The 21720-nt window shown below is 51.1% G+C and overlaps 2 protein-coding genes across 2 annotated transcripts; both read left to right on the top strand.

Annotated features, from left to right (window-relative positions):
- The first annotated feature begins 6304 nt into the window (after positions 1-6304).
- Positions 6305-14560, top strand: LOC112892435. Its single transcript, XM_025959601.1, has 10 exons — positions 6305-6434; positions 6539-6683; positions 7987-8118; positions 8253-8777; positions 8855-8918; positions 9198-9337; positions 9433-9744; positions 10038-10327; positions 10774-10941; positions 11605-14560. Exons 1-10 carry the CDS (start codon positions 6415-6417, stop codon positions 14369-14371), a joined length of 4563 nt encoding a protein of 1520 aa, XP_025815386.1. The 5' UTR covers positions 6305-6414; the 3' UTR covers positions 14372-14560.
- A 3335-nt stretch (positions 14561-17895) lies between these two features.
- LOC112891448 lies at positions 17896-21047 on the top strand. The gene has a single exon (XM_025958310.1). It carries the CDS (start codon positions 17949-17951, stop codon positions 20751-20753), a length of 2805 nt encoding a protein of 934 aa, XP_025814095.1. The 5' UTR covers positions 17896-17948; the 3' UTR covers positions 20754-21047.
- The last annotated feature ends 673 nt before the right edge of the window (positions 21048-21720 follow it).

The following is a 21720-nucleotide window of genomic DNA, read 5'->3' as shown; positions in this document are numbered from 1 at the left end:
GAGCTCGGGAGGCGGCAGGTCGGGCAGCATTGTGTCTGTCCCAGGGACTGGCTCCGCGGGCCCTGACCCTTTGGGGGCCAATGCCTCGGGGCCGACGCAGCGGCGACTAGCCCAGCACTTGATGATTCCTCCCGGGTCGAGGACCCGGGGGCTGGGGCAGTCGAAGTTGGCGTCAGCTGGAGGTCCGCGGCACTTGCAGCACTAATGAAGTCGAAGTTAGTCAACACATAAGTAGAAAGATCAAATCATTTGCAGTGCAACAAGAGGCAGACTTACAGTACAGATTTCTTCTTAATGGCCTTCTTCATTCGCACGGCCCGACGCGGCGTCTCCGTTACTGGCGGCGGGGTTTCACCAGCTTGTGGCGTGGTCCCCGCCACAGCGATGGTGATGGCGGCGGCGGCCGGGGGGCTCGTCTCTTCTTCTTCGGGCCCGGCTCGGGCGAGGGACGCGGAAGGACTACAGGAGGATGTCATAAGTACAACTCAGAATTAAGGTACCGCATTACAACAAACCGATAGACTCTTACCCGGTGGATTCGAGTTCCTGCGCCTTGCGCTTGCGCACCAGTCGATGGCCTTGCGGCACCGGCGGCAAAGCGTCGGTCAACTCCACGCTCTGTTCGGAGGAGTTGTCCCGGCGAGTTTCTCCTTCAGCTCCTTCTCCCGCCTGCGAGCCCACGCCTTCGGTGGACTCGCTGCTGCGTTGAGCTGCAGCAAGGCGAGCCCTCTTGGCTTCAGCGGCAGCAGAGGGGAGGAGGTGGTCCGGTCGGGGGACGTCAGGTCACGGCGGGTAGCTGCGGTACAGCTCCGTGTGTCCCTGCAGAAAGTTCTTCAGTTAAGTAACGGAGCAAAAGCGGTTATCTTCAGCAAAAAGAAGTCGAATACTCACTGGTTTGGGCGGATTCCGTGCGGAAAACAATGTGGGCACGTACGGCACGGCGTCCACGTCTAGCAGCACCCGCTGAACTCGCTGGAGCGCGACTTTATCTGGCAAATCCTCTGCGCACATGCGAGAAGGATCAGCGGGGCCTGTGTACTCAAATCCCAGGCGATGGCGCTGCTGGATGGGTTGGACGCAACATTTGTAAAATGCGAACATGACGGAGTCGCCGGTCACTCCCTTCTTCTTCTGTGCCTCAATGACGTCCAGCAGCTCTTTGACTTGGTCCATCTCCCCGCCGGAGGGTTCAAGGTTCCATTCTCCCCTCACTACAGGTGGTCTGTTCGACCTCGTCGAAAGATGGGGAGCATGGTTTTCGACGTAAAACCAATGGTTTTTCCATCCAGGAAGGTTGGAGGGGAATTTGTATGTGAGATATTTGTCGCCGACCTGCTGACGCAGTTGGATGCCGGCGCCCCCCACAACGGAAAGGCTCTTGGAGGTGGGCTGTGGTTTGATACGGAAGAGGAAGCAGAAGAGATCCCAGTGGGGTTCAATTCCAAGAAAAGCCTCGCAGTAATAGATGAAAATTGAAATGTGGCAAATAGAATTTTGGTTGAGATGGTGAAGCTCAAGCCCGTAGTAATACAGAAGGCCTCGGAAGAAGGAACAAGAGGGGAGGGCCAATCCCCGTTCGGCAAAATGGAGAAATGTGATGATTTCGTCAACATTTTTCATGGGAAAAGGTTCGCGGTAAGAGGGGCGCCAATTGACAAGGGTCTTTTCTTGCAGCAACCCCTCGGAAACTAGGTTCTTCAGGTGGTTGAGGGAGCACTTACTGTGTGACCAATCTGCGGTTGAAGGCTGTGCCTCCTTCTTCTTCTCTTCGTTCTCTGCTTTCTTGGGCGCCATCTCCGATTCGCTGGCCACGAGATGCTCGGGGGCTGCAGGGAGAGTGGCGGGGAGGTTGGAGCGGGAGGATTTCTTTGGGGGGATCGCGGCGGCGCTTGGCTCAGATTGGGGATTTTGGTGGCTTTTGGCGGAATGCGGATTGAAAGCGTGGTTTTTTCCCTACTGTTGTCGCGGGGTTAAATAACCAGCGGGGTGGGAAAAAGTTACTGTTCCAAAGTTTAGGAGTCACTTCCGAGAATATTCCGAAGTCGAGGGGTTATTTGGTGGATTGTTTGGATTAAATATTCGATTAACCATTTTTTCAGGGTTAGTTAGCCCGAAAAATGGGGTTTCTCGAATTAATAATCTAATACCCATCATCTGTACCATCATTTTGGTAATTTCGCAAGTTGTCATTTTTAGCCTGCATGCCACGGTTGTTGGATCCTTATCTCCAAATTTTGTGGGATTTGGATTCAAGGCTCGGGGGTTGCGGGATACGTGGCATCGACTACTTATTTTTCAAATTTTTTGAAGGATAAGCAGGATTGCAGATTAATGGGACCCTCAGCCTGATTCTCTGATTCAACCTAAGGCTCGGGGGCTACTCCATATGGAGTGCGATTTTTCAATCGCACACCATAGTAGAAATAAAATTCGGGGCATGAGCACCTCATAGCTTCGATGCAGCCAAGAAAGTACTCGAAGGAGGATTTCAAGATGAAGCTTCAGAAGAAGACGAAGACTACTTCGAAAGTACTCAATAAGCCTGCAGTACTCAGCTACGAAGAGCTGGGGGGCTTGTCAGACCCGGGGCCATGGGACTGGGTACATGACGTAGTTTAAAGAGGTCTAAGAGATTAAGTTCGTCTTATCTCTTATTCATTCTGTTTATCTCTTATTTATTCCGTTTAAATAGGAGATAAGGCTAACCGATACAGGAGGAATCTACTCGAGTTATGTTCTGGTACGATTCCTTAGCTAGTGTTGGTTGGTATCTTTGTAACCCTGGCCTCTCGGATATATAAGGGAGGTTAGGGACCCCTTTCAAAACAAAAGATCATTAGGTCATTCTACACCAAAGGCAATACAAACCACCATACAGGACGTAGTGTGTTACACATCTTGCGGCCCGAACCTGTCTAAGCTTTGTGTTCCTTGCACCTTCGAGTTCCTGATCTCGGCGTCCCTTCACCCAAAACTTACCACCTTGGGTATATCCCACGGTGGGCAGCCGGTTAAACACCGACACTCCCTGCAATAAAAAGCTTTTTTGACATGGTACATTTTTACCTTTAATTATTGTTTTTACTATAATATGTTTACAAATTTAAAAATATATTTTTAGTTCAATAGTAGCACTTTAAGACAAATCTATAGGTATGTTTTTCATATTGTCTAGACTAAATATTTTAAAAGTTATTAATAGTATAAGTTCCATAAGTCTAACTAGATTTTTGACAAAATGTCAAGTATTTCCGATGGGAGGTTATATTTGCTAGTGGTATTACTCAAAAGAAAAACACACATTGATTTACCATGATTAGCAAATATGCTCGTGTGTTGCTAGAAGCGAAGCCATATAAATATATTGATTAGCATACAATAATACTAAATATAATTTTATAAAAAAATTATAATAGATTATACACTACATGTATCTTGTAATGATATTTTTTATTATAATTAAAGAAGTAATAAGCCAGTACGTATCGGTTGAGGACTTCAGTCGTTTCCGATTTACTCGCCAAGCGCTAATTCTACATGGTTTCAAATCCTCACATCCGGTTCTTGCATATTTAATATCGGTTCCACCTATCAATGACAATTGACACATGATGGACCAAAAATCAAAGGACGGGAAGAAATGCACCGCTCTAGAAAAATAGATATGCAGAGATTAGTCACAATTGACCATGAAAATAGTGCTATTGTAGGTACACTTCTGGTACCAATGCAACAAAATAGTACCATGAAAACTCAATTTTCCATAGGAGGCTTGCTTTGCTAATTGCTACACCACATTGAGTCCCATCTAATATAGTTAAAATTTATTGGAATATGCTACCTATGTGCTAGCAAATACGGAGATCTCTAATCCTTTGAATTTGTGATCGTTGGATAGGAAAGCAACCGCCTAGATGCAGCTGCCTACTTATATATATGGATTGCCATCGCCCCCTTACCGTCGTGTTCCTCATCCCATTTCCTCTCACAACCACCTTTGGTTCATTCCCCACTACTGTGTTCAGCGTTCGCCATCGTCGACTTATCTTCCAAAGCTTCGGTGCCCCCTTACCTCCATAGCTGCCAGATCCACCACCTTTCACCTTTGCCGATTTGGTGCTCCCTTACCTCCATTGTGTCCTGATCCCCCATCCTTCTCGTCGGCGTCGATTCATCTTCTATGGCTTCGGTGCCCCTACCTCCATCGCCGCCAGATCCACTGCTCTCAACCTCCGCAATTTCCAGATCTACAATCCTTCATCATCGCCAACTCTTCTTTTATGGCTTCGGTGCCCTCTTACTTCCATCGCCACCAGATCCACTGCTCCCAACCGCTGTGATTTCTAGATCTACAATCCTTCACTACCGGCAACTCATCTTCCACGATTTCGACCGTCGCTGCCTCCACCCCCGCCAGATCAATCGCTCTCGACCGCCGCCATTTCCAGACCCAGCGTCCTTGACGGCCATCACCGCCACAAATCACTCTAACATGACTCCCCAACTATCATCCCTGTCCAACTTATGGTCCTTCGATGCCCCTCCACTTCATGATTTCGCCCTCGCGACCAAGGTGGTCTAACGGTAAGATCCAACATCACAACCCAACTTTGTTGCCATGATCTTGACATCAGAGTGCGTTTTCTTCTGCTGCTTTGGCACCCCTGCCGCCACTGCTGCTGAATCAGTCGCCCTTGTCCGCTACCACCACCAGATCTACCACCCTCGACCATCGTTGCCACTGATCCCTCCACCCACAACGCATCACGGCCATCCCCATCCCATCGGTGTCGGTGCCAGATCTCCCACCTTGATTGTTGCTATGCTAATCACTCCAAACATGATGAACCACTACCATCCTGCCATGCAGCCTAGTCCCCCACCACTTGCCACTTCATTGCCCCCTCCTTACGGCAACCACCAATGTCGAGCGTATGACCTGCTCGAATCCTTCCAACCTCGAAGCATAGCTTTGGAGGGAATTAGAAACTCACCAAAGAAGGAGAAAATCTTCAATAAATTCCAACGGTATGAATTTCTATAGATTTTATCTCCCTAGATTATTTTACAAAATATAAGCTATTTAGAATCTTGTTCGTCAAATAGCTTTGATTGTCAAAAGATGAAAATTTATGTAGATTTAAAAGATGAGATTGCTTTTGTTAGATTCATCATGAAAATTTTATAGATTGAAAAGATGAAATTGATTTGGTTAAATTCATCATGAAAAGTTGTGATTATTTTTCTTTGAAATATTATGTTATCACAGGAGTCAAAATGCTACATTGTATGCGTGTTGATACACTAAACAACTTATATTTGGATTGGGGGGGGGAGTCAATTTTATCTGTCTTGTTCGGCTCGTACACGGTTGAACAATCCATGTGCATTAGATTTATTTTCATACCTAAATTTGCAACATGAGTGCTAGTGTAAAACAGATAAGTTTTCTTAATCCTCATAGTAAAAATGAATACTGCCAAGAAAAAGGAAACAATGCATAATTTACAAAATCTTATAAAGCTAGCAATACTAATTATTGTTAGAGATTTTGAGGACACAAATTTGCAATACATGTACCTCACTAGCTAGTAATAATTAGCATTGCCAACCTATAATGATCTTGTAAATCTATATGCGAGTCCTGGTAGTAAGCAATATGCCAATTTAATATTACCTTGCAAATACTATATGTAGTTCATTATTTATACTAGTAATTAATATGGCAATTTCTTATGGCCTTATAAGTGTTGTACACGACTAAGTAGTAATTAATATTATCAAATTTTGTTGGCAACATATGTGAAGTACATAGACTTATAAGGTCATCTAAAATTGGCAAATATTAATTACTACTATAGATAGTGAGCTACTTAATATAGATATTTATTACATAATCCTAAAAACTAGCAACATTAATTACTACTATATATACTGAGATATACCAAGACAATATTAATTATTACTGTACAAGGATACTTGAACTATGGCAAAACTTAATTACTACTATACGAAGATACTTGAGCTATGGCAAAACTAAAAGTCTACCAAAGAAAACCCAACGGAAACCACGGAAACGGCTGCGTCCACCACGCTGAGCCTCTGTGCCAACCACGCGTGCTACTACGAGCGTCATGCGTTGAGGTGTACTCCACTGTCCCCACATCCCCAGAAGCCACAGCCGCGTCAGGCACTGGCCCCACCTGGCAGTGGACGCGGGGCCCGTCATTCCTTGCTTTCTTTCCTTGCTTGCTCTCTCTTACCAGGCTCCCACCCTTTCTGCTATAAAGTCTTTCCCCCCTCTGCGCTCTGTGGCCCGCAACCAGCACCCCCAAACCCCCGCACGGCTCCACGCGCTCCCGCCGCCGCCTCGCCGGCGAGTGATCGCATTGACGGGGCTCGCGCTTACCGGCCATGGCGGAGGGCTCGTCCAAGTAAGCGCCTCCGGACCTGCCTGCGAGCCGTTTTCGCGCCCTCATCGCGCGGTTGGGGGCGAATTTTGAAATTCTTCTCACGCTTGTTCTGTTTGGTGGCTTAGTTTTGGTTTCGGGCGTAGGGGCTGTCCGGCCGCCGGCTCCGGGGATGGCTGGAAATCGGTGCTCGACGATCCTGACGTCGTCGAGGTGTCGGCGGAGGACGCCGCCGGGTGTTCTTCCGGTCGCCAGAAGCGGAAACTGACCCAGGTGACACTGAAACTGGAAACGCGTTTGTCTTTCTCACTGGTTTTTCCCCCTCGCTTTATTTTCTATATGTTCCGCGGCTATGAGCTGTTGGAGTGCTCGGTATGGATGTTGTAATGCGCGACTGCGGTTTGGTGATTACTGATTAGTGAGAATTAGTGCCACGGTTTTTTTGGTCTCGTGTACGGTTGTCCGATTATGATCGCCCTTTGGTTTGGTGATGATGCCCACGTCAGTATAGCGAGGAGGAAATGAATTAGGTCGGCAATCGTTTATTATTGGGCGCCTTCTTTTTTTCGAAATTTAAATTTTTTGGTGCTCGATTGTGATTCACTTTTGTGCTGCACCCTGAAATGTGTTATCTGAATCATGCTTACATGGGCGATAGAAGCTGAAATTGTGTCTGGTCTTGCAGTCAGCTGGTTGTTGTCTGATTGGATGTTGTAGTGATAAGGATTTCGTTGTGGTGATCTGTTGTGTTGTCGGTCTTTTCTAGTCAGCATTTGGGTGATCACTGGAAAGCTGTGGTATTCTCTAAGCTGATAACATATATGTATGCATATACATTAGGGGATATCACTTACTATCAGATCATAATATACCTCAGCCTCATCAGAATCTAGGTTTATTTGCGTATGCAACTCTTTCATAAGCAGTGACCGGCTATTCTTTAGCATTATGTTTCTTACATTTTACTTTTTTATGTGGAATATTTACCATAGCTGCATGTTAGCATGAGTACTTTATATACATCCTCACCTGCAGTAACAAAATTTTCTTCATAGCTAACATGGCATGTGTTGATCACCTGCAAGTCTGTTATTGGATATTGTATTTTCAAGATGTCTTGCAATTATTGCATTTGCCTTCTTCTATCCACCGCCAACAGTGATGTTAATCTGTTTATAGTGATTGATTTACAGAATATCTGGGGGTGCATTATAATTTCATTTGTTAAGATTTATTTAGAATCCATATGATTCTCCTATGAAGTAACAGAGTTTGTGCCTTTTTTTTTTGCGTGGGTGACTTATGTTTCTCTAGTTTTACTTTTTGGATGGTACATGGAAATACATCACCATTAATTTCTTAAGAAAAGGCAGCTTGTTTCTTTGAAAACTAATGCATTATGTGTGAATTATTTTTTATATTTTTGGAAATGAGATGATTGGTAATGGTAAATTTGGTTCTTCCTTCGTCCAGTTATTTTCATTAGCTAAGTTTGTTTTTTCATTCTAAATACTCCAACATGTTAAGATGCCACAAAACCTGTCTCTTTTAAATATGTCACTTGTCCAATCTACAGGTTGTTCCTTCTGACATAATTGAACTTGATGCTGATGTTGATCCTGGCGGAGTTGTGATAATTGACGAGAAGATAGAAAATCACAAGAATAAGCAAGCTGCTATTCATATGGATTGGATAAAGCATGCAATGGTGAAGTATTTTGTAGACTTGCTTTCTTTTTAGTACCCTTGGTTATTATTATACTATGTTAGTGGTTGATTTTTCGTTTTTCTGTTGGGCGACTTCAGAGTGCTGATTTTTCCTTTTCTGTTGGGCAACTTCAGAGTCGTATATCTGCAGACCCAAATGCTACTCCTGTTACAAAGGTTGGGCCATGGGATGGGCTGGGAGATTATCATAATAATGTTGCCGGCCCAGGTGCTATTCCTGTCACAAAGGTTGGGCCATGGAATGACCTGGGAGGTTTTGATAATAATGTAGCCGGCTCAAGTGCTATCCTTGCAACAAATCTTCCTCCGTGGGATGGCCTAACGATGCTTGCTCCATATTTTTACAATCAGTTTGGTGTGGCACCTGGAGAGGAGCACAATAAATACTATAGTAATAGCAGTCCACTGATGGAAAGTGGTAGCAGCTTAAACTCTGGTGCGAATAATTACATGGGCATTCCACCTGGTGTGGAAGCAATTTTACCACAGGAGACTTCTGCTGAGATGCCACATCAGCCCAGTCAAACTGAGATCATCAGTAGTGAAGTTCATGAGAAGTACAAGACATTTAAACGATTTGATACAGTTAATGATCATGGTGATCATTTCTACTTATTAAATGCTCCTGCTGTCAAGACGGTAGCTATTTTTAAACTTTGGACAAGCTCCTTTTCACTTTATTTCCTCAGTTCAATATTAAGTTGGTTTTTAAACAGCCACCTAAGGCCTGGGTTAAGCGGATACAGCATGAGTGGAAAGTCCTAGAGAATGATTTGCCAGGTAAGTAGCTACTGTTTTTTTCATAGTCTAATGTTCTAAAGATATTAGAGGTTTGTTTCTTAAATGCAGACTGTTTCATAATATTGGTCCTTTGCCCTTTCCTGACTACATGCTCACCAGATGAGCAGACTTGTTGATCTTTACCAATTTCCATGTGTGCCTAAAATGACTTTGAGTTCAATTTAACCAGAAAACAACATGGGATGCAATTATTTTCATGTGCAGTGCAGTGTAGTATTTTCATGTACTTATTACATGTACTTTCTACAAATTGAACAGACATGATATATGTAAGAGTTTACGAGGATAGAATGGACCTTCTTAGAGCTGTCATCGTTGGACCAGCAGGCACTCCTTACCATGATGGGCTTTTCTTCTTTGATGTCCAGTTCCCATATCGATATCCAAGTAAACCTCCGGTAAGGAATATTTAGATGTCACGTGCATCTATGATAGCTTGATTTTTCTTTGTTTCCAATTTTTAAGAATATGCATGTCAATATATTTCTTTCAGCTAGTGAATTACCGCTCTAGAGGATTGCAGCTTAACCCGAATCTCTATGAATGTGGAAAAGTATGTCTTAGTCTCTTAAACACCTGGGCTGGTTCTGGATGTGAGAAGTGGAACCCATCTAATTCAACCATGCTGCAAGTCTTGGTCTCCATTCAGGCCTTGGTGTTGAATGCCAAACCTTTTTTCAATGAACCTGGGCATGCTATGTATGCTAACACTCCTCTTGGGGAGAAGCTATCTATGGCGTATAATGAAAAGACTTTTCTGCTATCCTGCAGAACGATGCAGTGCTCTCTTCGCAATCCACCAAAGGTAAGATGTATGCTCTGTTTATGTTTTTCCTTGCTATGTTTCTGTCGATATATTCATCTCTATTTTTTAAAGCAACCATGGTCTTTAATATTCGTTTTCATTGGTGAAGAATGTTTTTGGGTGAGAAAAAAACATGAATAGACTAAGATCCATTTGATCCGCTCCGCGCACCTTCGTGGAACGAGAAAGCTATCGAGCGAGATAAACCGTTTTATGAAAAAAAAAGAGTAGAAAACTGACCCCTTCTCACAATCTTGATGCTTCGAAATTTGATGTATGTTCACTTCTTACAGAATTTTGAGGACTTCGTTGCTGGCCATTTCCGCAATCATGGGCGCAAAATCCTGAAAGGATGCAGGTCCTACATGGCCGGTGCCCAAGTTGGTTGCCTCATCGGAGACGGCGAGCAGGACGTCGTCGACGAGGGTGGCAAGATCTGCTCCGCCAACTTCAACGCCCCGCTGAAACTGCTATTCGCGGATCTGCTGAAGGTGTTCGCCAAGATAGGCGTCAATTGCGCTGAGTTCCAGGATCCTGGAGCCGCCAAAGCGACAGCAGGCACCCCATCGAGCCTGAAGCCGTAAGAGCATCAAGAAATCAGGACTCAGAAGTAGGGAGGCGTAGTTGTTGGGTTCTACCCCCAGAACCATGCGCGGCTATCTGACCCATCCGTTTGCTCGTTAGTTCCTGCAAATTCACCCCATTTCTTCTAGTAATTTCTAATGTCTAGAGACAAGTTTCCATCAAAAAAATTTCTAGAGACAAGTTGTGCCTGTGGCGTTTTCTATTCTATCTATGAACAGTAATTTCGACATTTGGTTTGGTCTGGTGTTTATTACCGCTGTGTTTGCCTTTCGGTGTGTGCCGGCCGGTTTTATGTGCGCGTTGTTCTTGTCGTTTTTACACCTCTGCCGATTTAGCGACGATGCTGCTGTTTGTCAGGTTGCTGTATGCCTCGTTTCCTTCTTGGTAATCTCAGCCAGCCGTGTCGGCTTGTGCCTGTCATGTAGACTGTTCTGTCTCGTGCAGCCAGGAGGTCGATGGATGGCTGGCCGGGATGGTCGGCGGAGTTACAGTGCCGGCCGCTGCGAAGCCGGCAGGGCTGGATGTTCCGGCGGAGCTCAGCTCGGCTATGAGCCGCCGCGCCAGCTTCTGCACCACCACTCATCCTGGAGCACTCAGGCAGCCAGCACTTGAGTAGTTGAGTTCTCCTCCAGCCCCCGTGCTGACCACGGCATCCTTCTGCCTCAGCCCTCAAGTCGTGTGCATCTCTGGTCTGCAGTGGAGCAAAATTACCGTGCCAAGAGGCAGGTCACTAACGGTTGACGTTTACTACTTTTCTTATACCTGAAGGTCCTGGTCTCCCTCTCAATTCTGAACCACATGATCGTAGTATCTCTTTGCTGTATGCGTAGATGAGGACGACGCATGGAGCAATCCACTAATCAATTCCCCAGCTCCAAATTCCTGAAGTCCATTACCATGGCTGACGGCTCGGATCGGACGTAGGGAAGACGCTGCAGGACCTACAAAATTGCAGCCTCGGTTTCGTCTCTCCACCCCCAGGGGATGTTTGGATCAGAAGACGTTGAAGCTAAAGTTTAATCGTGTCACATCGTATATTTCAATATTTATTAAAAAACTAAATATAAACTAATTATAAAATTAATTGCAAAAGCTTAGGGCTAATTCACAAAATGAGTCTATTAAACCTCGATTAGGTTTAATAAATTTATTTCGTAAATTATTCTAAGGTTATACAATTAGTTTGATTATTACTACTCGTACTCATAATTAGCAACTAAATATCCGATGTCACATTGTAAAGTTTAGCCCCGCCGGACAAGAGGCCTAAACCAGCCGCGCCAACGCTGCCGGCTCGGCGACAAGCAGCCACAGAGCATTTCGCGTATCGAATTGCTGCCTCACTCTGGCCGGAATGGCGCGGCCTCACAGCCACCTCTACCGTCTTCTCCTCCTCCTCCGCCTCCTCCTGCTGCTCCCCGCCGCCACGGCCGCGTCGTACTCCTCGCTCTGCCACTCCAACGCGGCCGCCAAAGATGTCCCCGCCCCCGACCACTCCCTCGGCGGAACACCGCCCACTCTCCCTTGGATCTCCACCGGTCACTTCTCCGGCGGCGGCGACCTCCACTTCGCCCCAGGCCGGTCCTACGCCCGCGCTTTCTCATTCCACCCACGCGACGGCTCCGCCAGCACCACCGCCGACCCCGCCGTCACCCACCTCTCCGCCACGCTCACCCTCGACGGTGCTCGCATCACCCGGCGCCACGGCGACCGCCCCCACTCCGTGTCTTTCGACCTCGACGGCTACTACTACTCCACCGCTACCGCCCCCGCCGCGGAGCTCTGCATGGTGGGCTCCGGTTCCTACGCGAGAGAGGACGGCTCCGGTGTCGTCGTCCTCTCCGACGTCGTGCTCCGCCTGACCGTGCCGCGGCCGTCCAACCTCTCCGCGCCCTTCGTCACGGGCCGCCTCGGGGGCGTCGACTTCAACCCCATCGCCCTCGTCGCCTACGCCGAGGATGACTACGCATACGGAGAGGCCGCATCCTGTCCGCCGACACCGCCGCCAGCTGGCGCCCGACGGGTGCTCCGCGCGGGGTTCTCGTGCAGCCTCCTCAGGGCTCTGCTCGGAAGAGGCTCCTACAGACTGGAGTACAGGCCGCCCAGTGGGCGCGCGGCGAGCGGCTTCCCGCTGCCGCTGCGCCACGAGAGCATGTACATCAACCAGATGCGCTGCGCCGCCGCCGACGGCGCCGTGCGCGCGTACATGGTGTTCTACACCAACCAGTCGGCCGCCTTCCCATCCAATGACACCGCACGGTGGGGGCGTGGGCGTGGCTTCTTGGTCGGGGACGAGGCGCTCGTCGCCGACGGGTTCTGGGACTCGTCTCGGAGCCGGCTCTGCCTGAGGGCGTGCCGGGTGGCGAGCTCGGGCCAGTCCGGCGCGGACCTAGCCGTCCGCGAGTGCGGGATCGGGGCCAGCTTCTGGTTCCCGGCCGTGTGGTCGCTCTGCGACCGGAGCGTCGCCGCCGGGATGATCTGGAACGCGAGCGGCAACCTCGACGGCGACGCAGCAGCCGTGATCTCGGTGTCCAGAACCGGGGGCTACGCCTACCAGGTTGCCGGCATCAAGTACAACTACACCCGGGTGGAGGAGGCCAAGAAGCACTACGACTCCATGCCGGCGTTGAGCAAGGAGAGGAAGGGCAGGTTCCCCGGCAACTCCTCGTTCCGGGACTTCGCGTTCGGCTTCTCCCTGAAGAAACGAGGACTCACCGGGTACGCCTCGCCGGTCACGATCGGCTCGGCCTTGGTCGAAGGCGACGGGCTGGTCGCTGACGCGGCCTTCGCAGCAGAAGAGGTGAACAAGCATAGGCTGTTGAACGTCAGCTACACTTTGCGATACTATGCCCCAGCTGCCTACGGGAAGTCGTCTGCGAATTCGCCGCAGCTGCGGCGCATCTCGGCAGAAGGTGTCTACGACACCAGGGCAGGATCCCTGTGCATGGTGGCCTGCCAAGCGATCAGCGTTTCCTCGTCGGAGTCGGACTGCGAGATGCTCGTCACCGTCCAGTTCGCTCCGATGGACGCCGTGGCGAGGGAGCGCGCCGTCGGGACGATTAGCAGCCTGAGAAAGCCGGACGACCCTCTGTTCTTCGAGGCGCTGGAGGTCGCCGGCGACGGGATGTACGTGGAGCGGTTGGCGGAGTCGGTCTCCAGGATGGACATGGAGAGCATCATGCTGGTGGCCTCCATGGCGCTGTCCTGCGTCTTCACGGCCCTGCAGCTGCGCCACGTAAAGAAGCACCCCGAGGTGCTCGCGGCCATGTCGGTCACCGCGCTCGTCGTCCTGGCCCTGGGATACGTGATCCCGCTCGTGCTCAACCTCGAGGACACGTACAGGGACAGCCGCAGCCACAGCCGCAGGCAGTACTTCGTCAAGCTGACCGGCGGCGGGCTGCTGGAGCTGAACGCGCTCGTGCTGCGGGCAAGCACCGTGCTGGCCCTCGTCCTGCAGCTGCGCCTCCTCCAGCTCGCCCTGTCGTCGCGGCGGTCGGCGGATCAAGCGGGGATCAAGCGCGAGGGCTCGTCGCCGTCGTCGTCGTCATCTGACGCCGACGCCGAGAGGAGCACGCTCTGGGTATGCCTGCCGCTGTACGCCCTCGGCGCTGTCGTGGTCTGGATCGTCCACACGAGCGACGCCCGGCCGGGGCCGGCGTTGGTGGACGACCTCGCCGCGTACGCGGGGCTGGTCCTGGACGGGTTCCTGCTGCCCCAGGTCGTCCGGAACGCGCTCTCGGGCTCTAGGGTGCGGGCGCTCTCGCCGTGGTTCTACGCCGGCAGCACCGCGATCCGCGCGGCGCCGCACGCGTACGACGCGTTCAGGAGGCGGAGCTACGTGCCGAGCCTGAGGCCGTCGTTCGCGTACGCGGGCCCCCGCGACGACCTCTTCGGCGTCGGGTGGAACGTGGCCGTACCGTGCGGGGCGGCCCTGCTCGCCGCGCTGCTCTTCTTGCAACAGCGGCTCGGGGGCGCGTTCCTGTGCGGTTCGAAGAGAAGACGGTCGGGAGAGTACGAGATGGTCTCCACGCCTAGCTCCTAGTTGGCGTGAGCCGACGAGGCAATTCTGCAACACTGTCGTGCACCTAAAGTCGTATCATTTACTCTTTATTAGGATGAGGAATTGAGGACACAACCTACGGCTTACAACATCGATCGTTGCAGGTCCTCTGCTCCGGATTTGCCTATACTAGTTTAATAGCTTGATATGATGTTGAAAACCGATGCTCTTAGCTATCGTACAGGAGTGTGCAGCCTGTTCAGGACTAATTTTTAATCCGAATTAATGCCAAGTAGAAAGACTAAATATAAACTAACTGTAAAACTAATTGCATAAGCTGGTGCTAATTCACGAGATAAATCTATTAATTAAAGATGCTAATTCACGAGATAAATCTATTAAGCTAATTAATCCATCATTAGTATATTTTACTGTAGCACAATATGGTCAAATCATGGACTAATTAGGCGCTAATTAATGAATTTATTTCTTGATCCATTTATGCAATTGGTTTTGTAATTAGATTATAATTATATCCGATGTGATGAAACTAGAATCCAGTAAACGCCCTAAAATCGGAGTACCTTATCGTACGTTGAACAAACAGAGGCTGCTGAATGTCAGCTGCCATTTACAGTATTAGGTAAGAGATTTGCCTTCATGGCCCGAGATGCCTCCGCAGCATGGCAGGACATGTCTATGATGCCAACACAGGCTCCCTGTGCATGGTTGCCCGCCGAGCGATTAACTCCGGTTTGTCGGACTGCGAGGGTCATGGTGACCGTGCAGTTCGCTCCGCGCTGGACGGTGAGGCGAGGGAGCATGCTGGTGGCATGATCAGCAGCCTGAGGAAGAAGAGTGACCCCTTGTTATTCGAAGCACTGGAATCCAATAAGGTAGCAAATACTAAAGTGCATAATGTCAAATTCAGAATTGATCCATCTTCATGTCCTCCTCTCCAACGCTCCTCTGTGCACAATAGACCGTAGATCTATGTGCACCTCCTCTCCATCACCTCCTCGCACATGGTAGATAGGCAAGGGGAAAAAAATGTGTCGCCTTCCCCCTGCTTCGTCCTCCTTGGCGACTCAGGGGGCGACACCACGCCGCCGCCTCCCGCCCCCGCACCAACTGCCTCCGGTGGCCGCCGCTGCCGCCGGCGACCGGCTAGCACCAGCGACAGCCTCCGGCTGAGCTAAAGCCAGTTTCACCCGCCGCCTCCCTCCCTCCCCACTCCCTCCTTCCCCCAGCCTTCAAACCTTGCTTGTTGTCCCACTCCGCCCCTCGGCGGCGGCGGCCTCTGGGGGCCGGATTCGCCCTCCTCTTCGCAGGATCTATGCCCCCAAACGCCGGATCTGCTTGTCCTTGACGGGTGTTGTGGGGACCGGCCATCCATCTCCGGCGCGGCATCCCGGCGAGGTCACCCTAGCCGGTGCCGCGGTGGCCTCATCCTCGACAGCACCGGCGGCGGGGAGGGCTCGTCGACGTGCCGCGTGGGGGCCGGCCCTCTGTCCCCGGCGCAGCCTCCATCCCCGACGCGGCTGCCCTAGTCGGGGCTCGCAAACGGTGGCCGCCCCGTCCCAGCAACCGGTGCTACAATGACCTCGTCCTCCTCGACGGTGCTGGCGGCGGGGAGGGCTCATCGACGTGCCATGCAGGCTGCTCCGGCTGCCCTCCCCCGGCTAGTGTGCGTCTCCGGCCGCCACCTCCGGCGGGGCAGCTTGCTTTCGCCCGGCTGGTACGATGCCGGCCGGCCTGCTGCTCGTCACGGCCCCTCGTTCGACGGATTTGTTCGTGGGAGGTCGCTGCGGTCGTCGTCTATTCGTGTTGATGCTTCATTTATATATCTTCACCATGTTATTATCTCTAGCGGATGCTTTGCCGCTGCTCTTTGCTTCCCTGGCAGATGATCTGCCGCAACTATCGCCTTGGCGGAAGCTTTGTTGCCACCGTCTCTCTTGGGCGGATGCTTGGCCGCCGATTGGCAGGCTAATGGACGGATGCTTTACCGTCATGTTGTGCCTGATGTCTTATCTTTTTTGGGTGGATGCTTTGCCACTACGGTTGTACCTTGGTCGTTTAGTAATCTTGGTAGACAATCATGGCGACGATGTATCTGTTTAGTGGGAATAGATGTTTTTCGTTGTTATTTGAGTTCTAGGTTTATTAGGCTGGATGGTTGCCCTTTCTTCTCTCTAGTTTGCTTCAGTACACATCCGTCATTTGCTACTTGCTTGGTGGTTTTGTAATTTTGCGTACGAGAGTTCTCTCATAGTTTGAACTCTCATAGTTAATAGTTGTGTTGTTGTAATTCTCTTTTTCTTAATGAAAAACATGCTCAGGCATGTTCACTAAAAAAACTCGCCTCCTCGCGCAGGAGGTTTAACCCGCAACCGAATGGACTCGTCCACCCCTTCTTCACCTCGCTGGAAGCGCGGAGATCATGGCCAACGGGGGCCCACATTGGCTTGAAGGGGATCTCGGTGGAGGGAGACAGAGGAGGTTGAGTGAAAGAGCTAGTTCAGAGGTAGGCACGGTGGAGGAGAGGAGGTGCGCCGCGCGGTTCATGCCGTGGGGGTGGGGGGGTGGTTGGAAGGAGGAGAATCGAATGCGGCGACGGAGGGGTCGTAATTGTGGGAGAGGGTGCGGCGGTTATGCCGAATTCGCAGACCATATAAACAATAGATACCAGGTGCATCTTATACTAATTCCGAATTTTAGGCTTTAATATATCCAACCCGAGTATTACCAGAGGTAGGGGTAGAAGAAAATCTATTATTATCATTACGTACTCTCTCTCTATTGCTGAAACTAAGTATTTCTAGGATAAGTTTAGCCGCAAGTGAAAAGTCCATCATACCCCAGCCGTGGCACCTCCTAATTGGGTTAATTTCTAGCTAGTACTGGCTATTCGGGTAATCTATTCCATTAATGCCTGGCTTAATTAAAAAAGTCATAGTTTACAACAAAAGTTAATCTCATTTCAGAAGTTACAACAAAGGTTGACTATAACAACATTTTACTTATCCAACTTAGTATATATTTATGTATGGATAAATATAAGTTAACCACATTGCAGAAGTTACCTCATACGCCCAACTTATCCATATATATAAGTATGTGGTTGGGTGTATTCAATTTTCAAAAAATACTTATATTTACGGATAAATGTTGAATGCTTCATATACTTATATCAACGTTTTGAACACTTCCCACATACTTATTGTTGCCATACTTATTTCCTCTTTCCACGTGATGTAGACATGGATGCACGGGAGCTCCCGGAAGCCACGCAGAAATTCTGCAAATTTAAGCATTCCACTGCCCATATTGAACTCAAATTGATTCTGTTAGACGTGGATGCCTGGATTTTTATCTCGCCAGTGGATTTTTCTCTTGCCAGTCGACGGAAGATTTGATTGGAAGCTTGACTAGTATACTGAAGGGATAACTATTATGATCTGAGCCAACGCAATCTGTGGCGGTGGCGCACGCAGCGCGCAGCAGTACAGCACTGCTTCCGCAATGCCAGACCATTCCACTCCGGGGCGTCCCTATAAACACCGCACCGCCCGGGTGCTTCCGATGACACACCTCGCCGATCTTCCCCCCGACCAAAATGGCACCGCCAGCCAAGAACCACAACCACCTGGCCACCTATCACCTATGCTTCCTCCTCGTCCTCTCCGTCGCCGCGCTCTCCTCTGTAGTCTCTGCCACGGACTCCTCGCTCTGCACCATCCCCTCCCCTGCCCCGGAACACGTCGCCGCCGGGAACGACAAGCTCCCGCTCATCTACTCCTTTCGGCTCAGCGCCGGCTACTTCTCTGGCGGCGAAGACATCCACTTCGCCAGAGATGAGAGCGGCGGCGACGACGACGGCAGCTTCCTCCATGCTCGACGCTCGTTCACCCTACTCCCGCTCCGAGTTGACCGCACCACCGACGCCACCGTCGTCCACGTTTCCGCCACGTTAAGACTCTCCGGCGGCCGCGCCCTCCACGCTGTGGCGGCCCACCGGCGAAGAGATCGCTTCGCGGGCGGCGCCCACTCCGTCTCCTTCCACCTGGACGGCTACTACTCCTCCACCTCCGCCGAGCTCTGCATGATCGGCTCCGGCACCTACGCCGAGGGCGACGACTGGCTCGAGCACCTCCCGGGCGTCGTGCTCCGCCTCCGCGTCCCCAGCCCGCCCAGCCTCTCGGACCCCTTCGTCACCGGCCAACTCAAGGGCGCCGGCTTTGACGCCATCACCCTCGTCGCGTACGCCGAAGGCGACCTGTACAAGTACGGCCAGCACGCATCCTGCCCGCCGCCGCCTTCCACCGCGAGAAGCGCGCTCCAGGCGCTAGGCGCCAGCTTCTCGTGCGCGCATCTTAAGGAGCAGCTCGTGAGCTCGTACAAGCTGCAGTATGGTGGCGGCGGCGGCGCGCACGCGTCGAGCACCTCTCCGGCGCCGCTACGGCTGCAGGAGCCGCGCATGCACGTCGGCCAGGTGCAGTGCACCCCGGACGGCGCCGTGCGCGTGTACGCGACGTTCTCCAGCAGCACGAACATGTTTCTCGCGGGGCAGCTGCGGCCGGGCTTTATGGTCAACGAGGCGGCGGTCGTCGCCGAGGGGCGCTGGGACTCCGCCCTGAGCACGCTCTGCCTCCGGGCGTGCCGGGTGGTGCGCTCGGGGCCGGCGGCCCTCGCGGTGCAGGAGCAGGACTGCGGCATCGGGATGAGCTTCTGGTTCCCGTCCGTTTGGACGGTCCGGGACCGGAGCATCGTCGCCGGCACGCTTTGGAACGCCAGCCACGAGACTGACGGAAGCAGCGCCGCCGCTGCTGCCGGCGCGATATCGGCGTCGAGCATCGACTTCGACGCCTCGAGCATCGACTTCGACAGCAACAGAGGCAACTTCTCCGACGTGGAGTACAGGTACACGATGGTGGATGAGGCAAAGCAGCGCTACTTCGCAGACGTGTTGAGAAGCCACAGGAACAAGACCAAGGGGCGTTTCCCGGCAGCAACCTATAGCTACCGTGATTTCGAGTTCCGTTTCTACATGGATAAGGGTAACGGCGGCTCGGGGTATGGTCATGGAGAAGCCCACCCGGTTACCATCGGCTCGGCGATGGTCTACGGGGATAGGCTCGCTGCCGCCGACTCCTTCTCCCGGCACGCCGAGGTCGACATGGAGCTCGAGCTGCTGACCGTCAGCTACAACATCCACATCCGCCGTGTTCCTCCGAATCTGAATCCGATGCGTCTTAACCTGACGTCCCCGGTTGCTATCGAAGAACGCGTGGTCACGGCGGAGGGCGTCTACGACCCTAGGACGGGCGTCCTGTGCATGATCGGCTGCCAAGAGCTCGCCGGCGGCTCGATGGACTGCCGGACATTGATCACCGTGCAGTTCGCCTCGCTCGACGCAAAGGCGCAGGGCCACGGAAGAGGGGTGATCAGCAGCCTGAGACCCAAGGCGGACCCTCTCTTCTTCGACAAGATGGACGTCGTCCTGTTCGGGATGTACGCCGAGCAGGTGGCCGAGTCGGTGTCGCGGATGGACATGGAGAGCGTCATGCTGGTGGTCTCCATGACGCTGCCGTGCCTCTTCACGGCCCTGCAGATCCTCCGCGCCAAGAGGAGCCCCGAGGCGTCTGCGGCCACGTCCATCACCATGCTCGTCCTCCTGGCCCTGGGTTACGCCGCCCCGCTCGTGATCGGCTCCGAGGCTCTGTTCGTGAGCAGGGGAACCGAGTACGCGCCGTTCCTGAGGAGAGTGCCGCACGAGCTGAGGCAGGCGATGCTGCGGGCGCCGACGCTGATCGCGTTCGTGCTGCAGCTGCGCCTCCTTCAGCTGGCTTGGTCCGCCCGGAGGTCGGCCGCTGGCCGGAGCAAGGCCGAGACTGCGGCGGAGAGGAGGGCGCTGCTCTGGGTATGCCTGCCGATGTACTTGCTCGGCGGCGCGCTGACCGTCGCCCATCACGCGTCGATCAGCCGCCGCGCGGCGCTGGAGGATTCCCTCGCCGTCCGCGTCGGCCCGGAGCCGGCGACTCTGTGGGAGGACCTCGCGTCGTCCACGGGGCTGGCGCTGGACGGGTTCCTCCTCCCCCAGGTCGCCATGAACGCGTTCTTGAGCGGCGGGGCGTGCGCCGTCTCGCCGTGGTTCTACGTCGGCGGCACCGTGGTCCGCGCGATGCCGCATGTCTACGACGCGATCAGGGCCCGCGGATACGTGCCGAGCGTGACGCCGTCGAACGTGTACGCGAGCCCCCGTGACGACCGGTTCGGCGTCGCGTGGGACGTCGCCGTGCCGTGGGGGGCGGCGCTGCTCGCCGTGCTGCTGTTCTTGCAGCAGCGGCTTGGCGCCTTTTCGTTCGGTTCGCGGAGGAGATCAGGCGAATATGAGATGGCCTCAACTCAACAGCAGCATTAGTTTGGTTCGCCCGATCTGGGGAAACGGTTCGTCTGACGTCCATTGCCGACACTGACGCATGAGCCCGGTCCCACGTGTCAGTGTCTAGGGCGGACGTCAGGGAAGACTCGTCCCTGATTTGGCAGGTTAAAGGAGATCCGCTATTCCCTGCAGCATTCAAAATCTTTTTTTTTCCTCAAGTCGTCGCGGATTTATAGAGTCAAAATGGTTTGTCAAATTATTAGTGTATTTGTCTTCCATGCTGGAATGCAGTGACAGGAATCAGCAGTCTTCCTCAGGATATTCTGAACTATAGTACTAGCCTCATATCAGTATTTCTTTATGTTCGCACGAGGTAAATCATAATCTTACTATTACTAATTGGAGATTTCTCGTAAAAATCAGAAACAACCAGCCATCAATCCGACAACTGTAATCATAATAGTCATTGGATCTATTATCTTTTCTAATAAATTACCACATCTATCATTACAAAAATAAACTAAATTAACCCTCTAAATATGTATCTAAATTACCCACCTCTGTCATTATAAAAAAAATCTAAAGTAACCCTCTAATCTTCATGTAAATTACTCACCTATACTATTATAAAAATAATACAAATAACCCTATAAATTTGCATATAAATTATCCAATTATATCATTATTAAAAGTAAAAATAACATCTAAATCTAAATCTAAACTTGTGAGATGACCCGCGCAAATAGCACGGGTAGCTAGTTTTTTTTCAATCTTTATATTTTTTCAGATGGTGTTATTATACTTTTTTCATATGATCTAAACCGAGAGATCATCTATATTTTCTACATTAATATATCTTGTGAAATATTTTTTGGAATATACATTCAGAAGAAAATGGAATATCTTCTTCATAAATATATGTTTTTATTTTTTCATGACATCTCAAGCTTATATTATATTGAAATATTTTTTATTTATTTAATTTTTGACTTGTGATGGACCTTTT

The sequence above is a fragment of the Panicum hallii genome, chromosome 5, assembly GCF_002211085.1.
Source record: "Panicum hallii strain FIL2 chromosome 5, PHallii_v3.1, whole genome shotgun sequence".
NCBI classification, from domain to species: domain Eukaryota; kingdom Viridiplantae; phylum Streptophyta; class Magnoliopsida; order Poales; family Poaceae; genus Panicum; species Panicum hallii.
The sequence above is the reverse complement of the archived record's forward strand: the minus strand, read 5'-3'. Positions and strand labels throughout refer to the sequence as shown.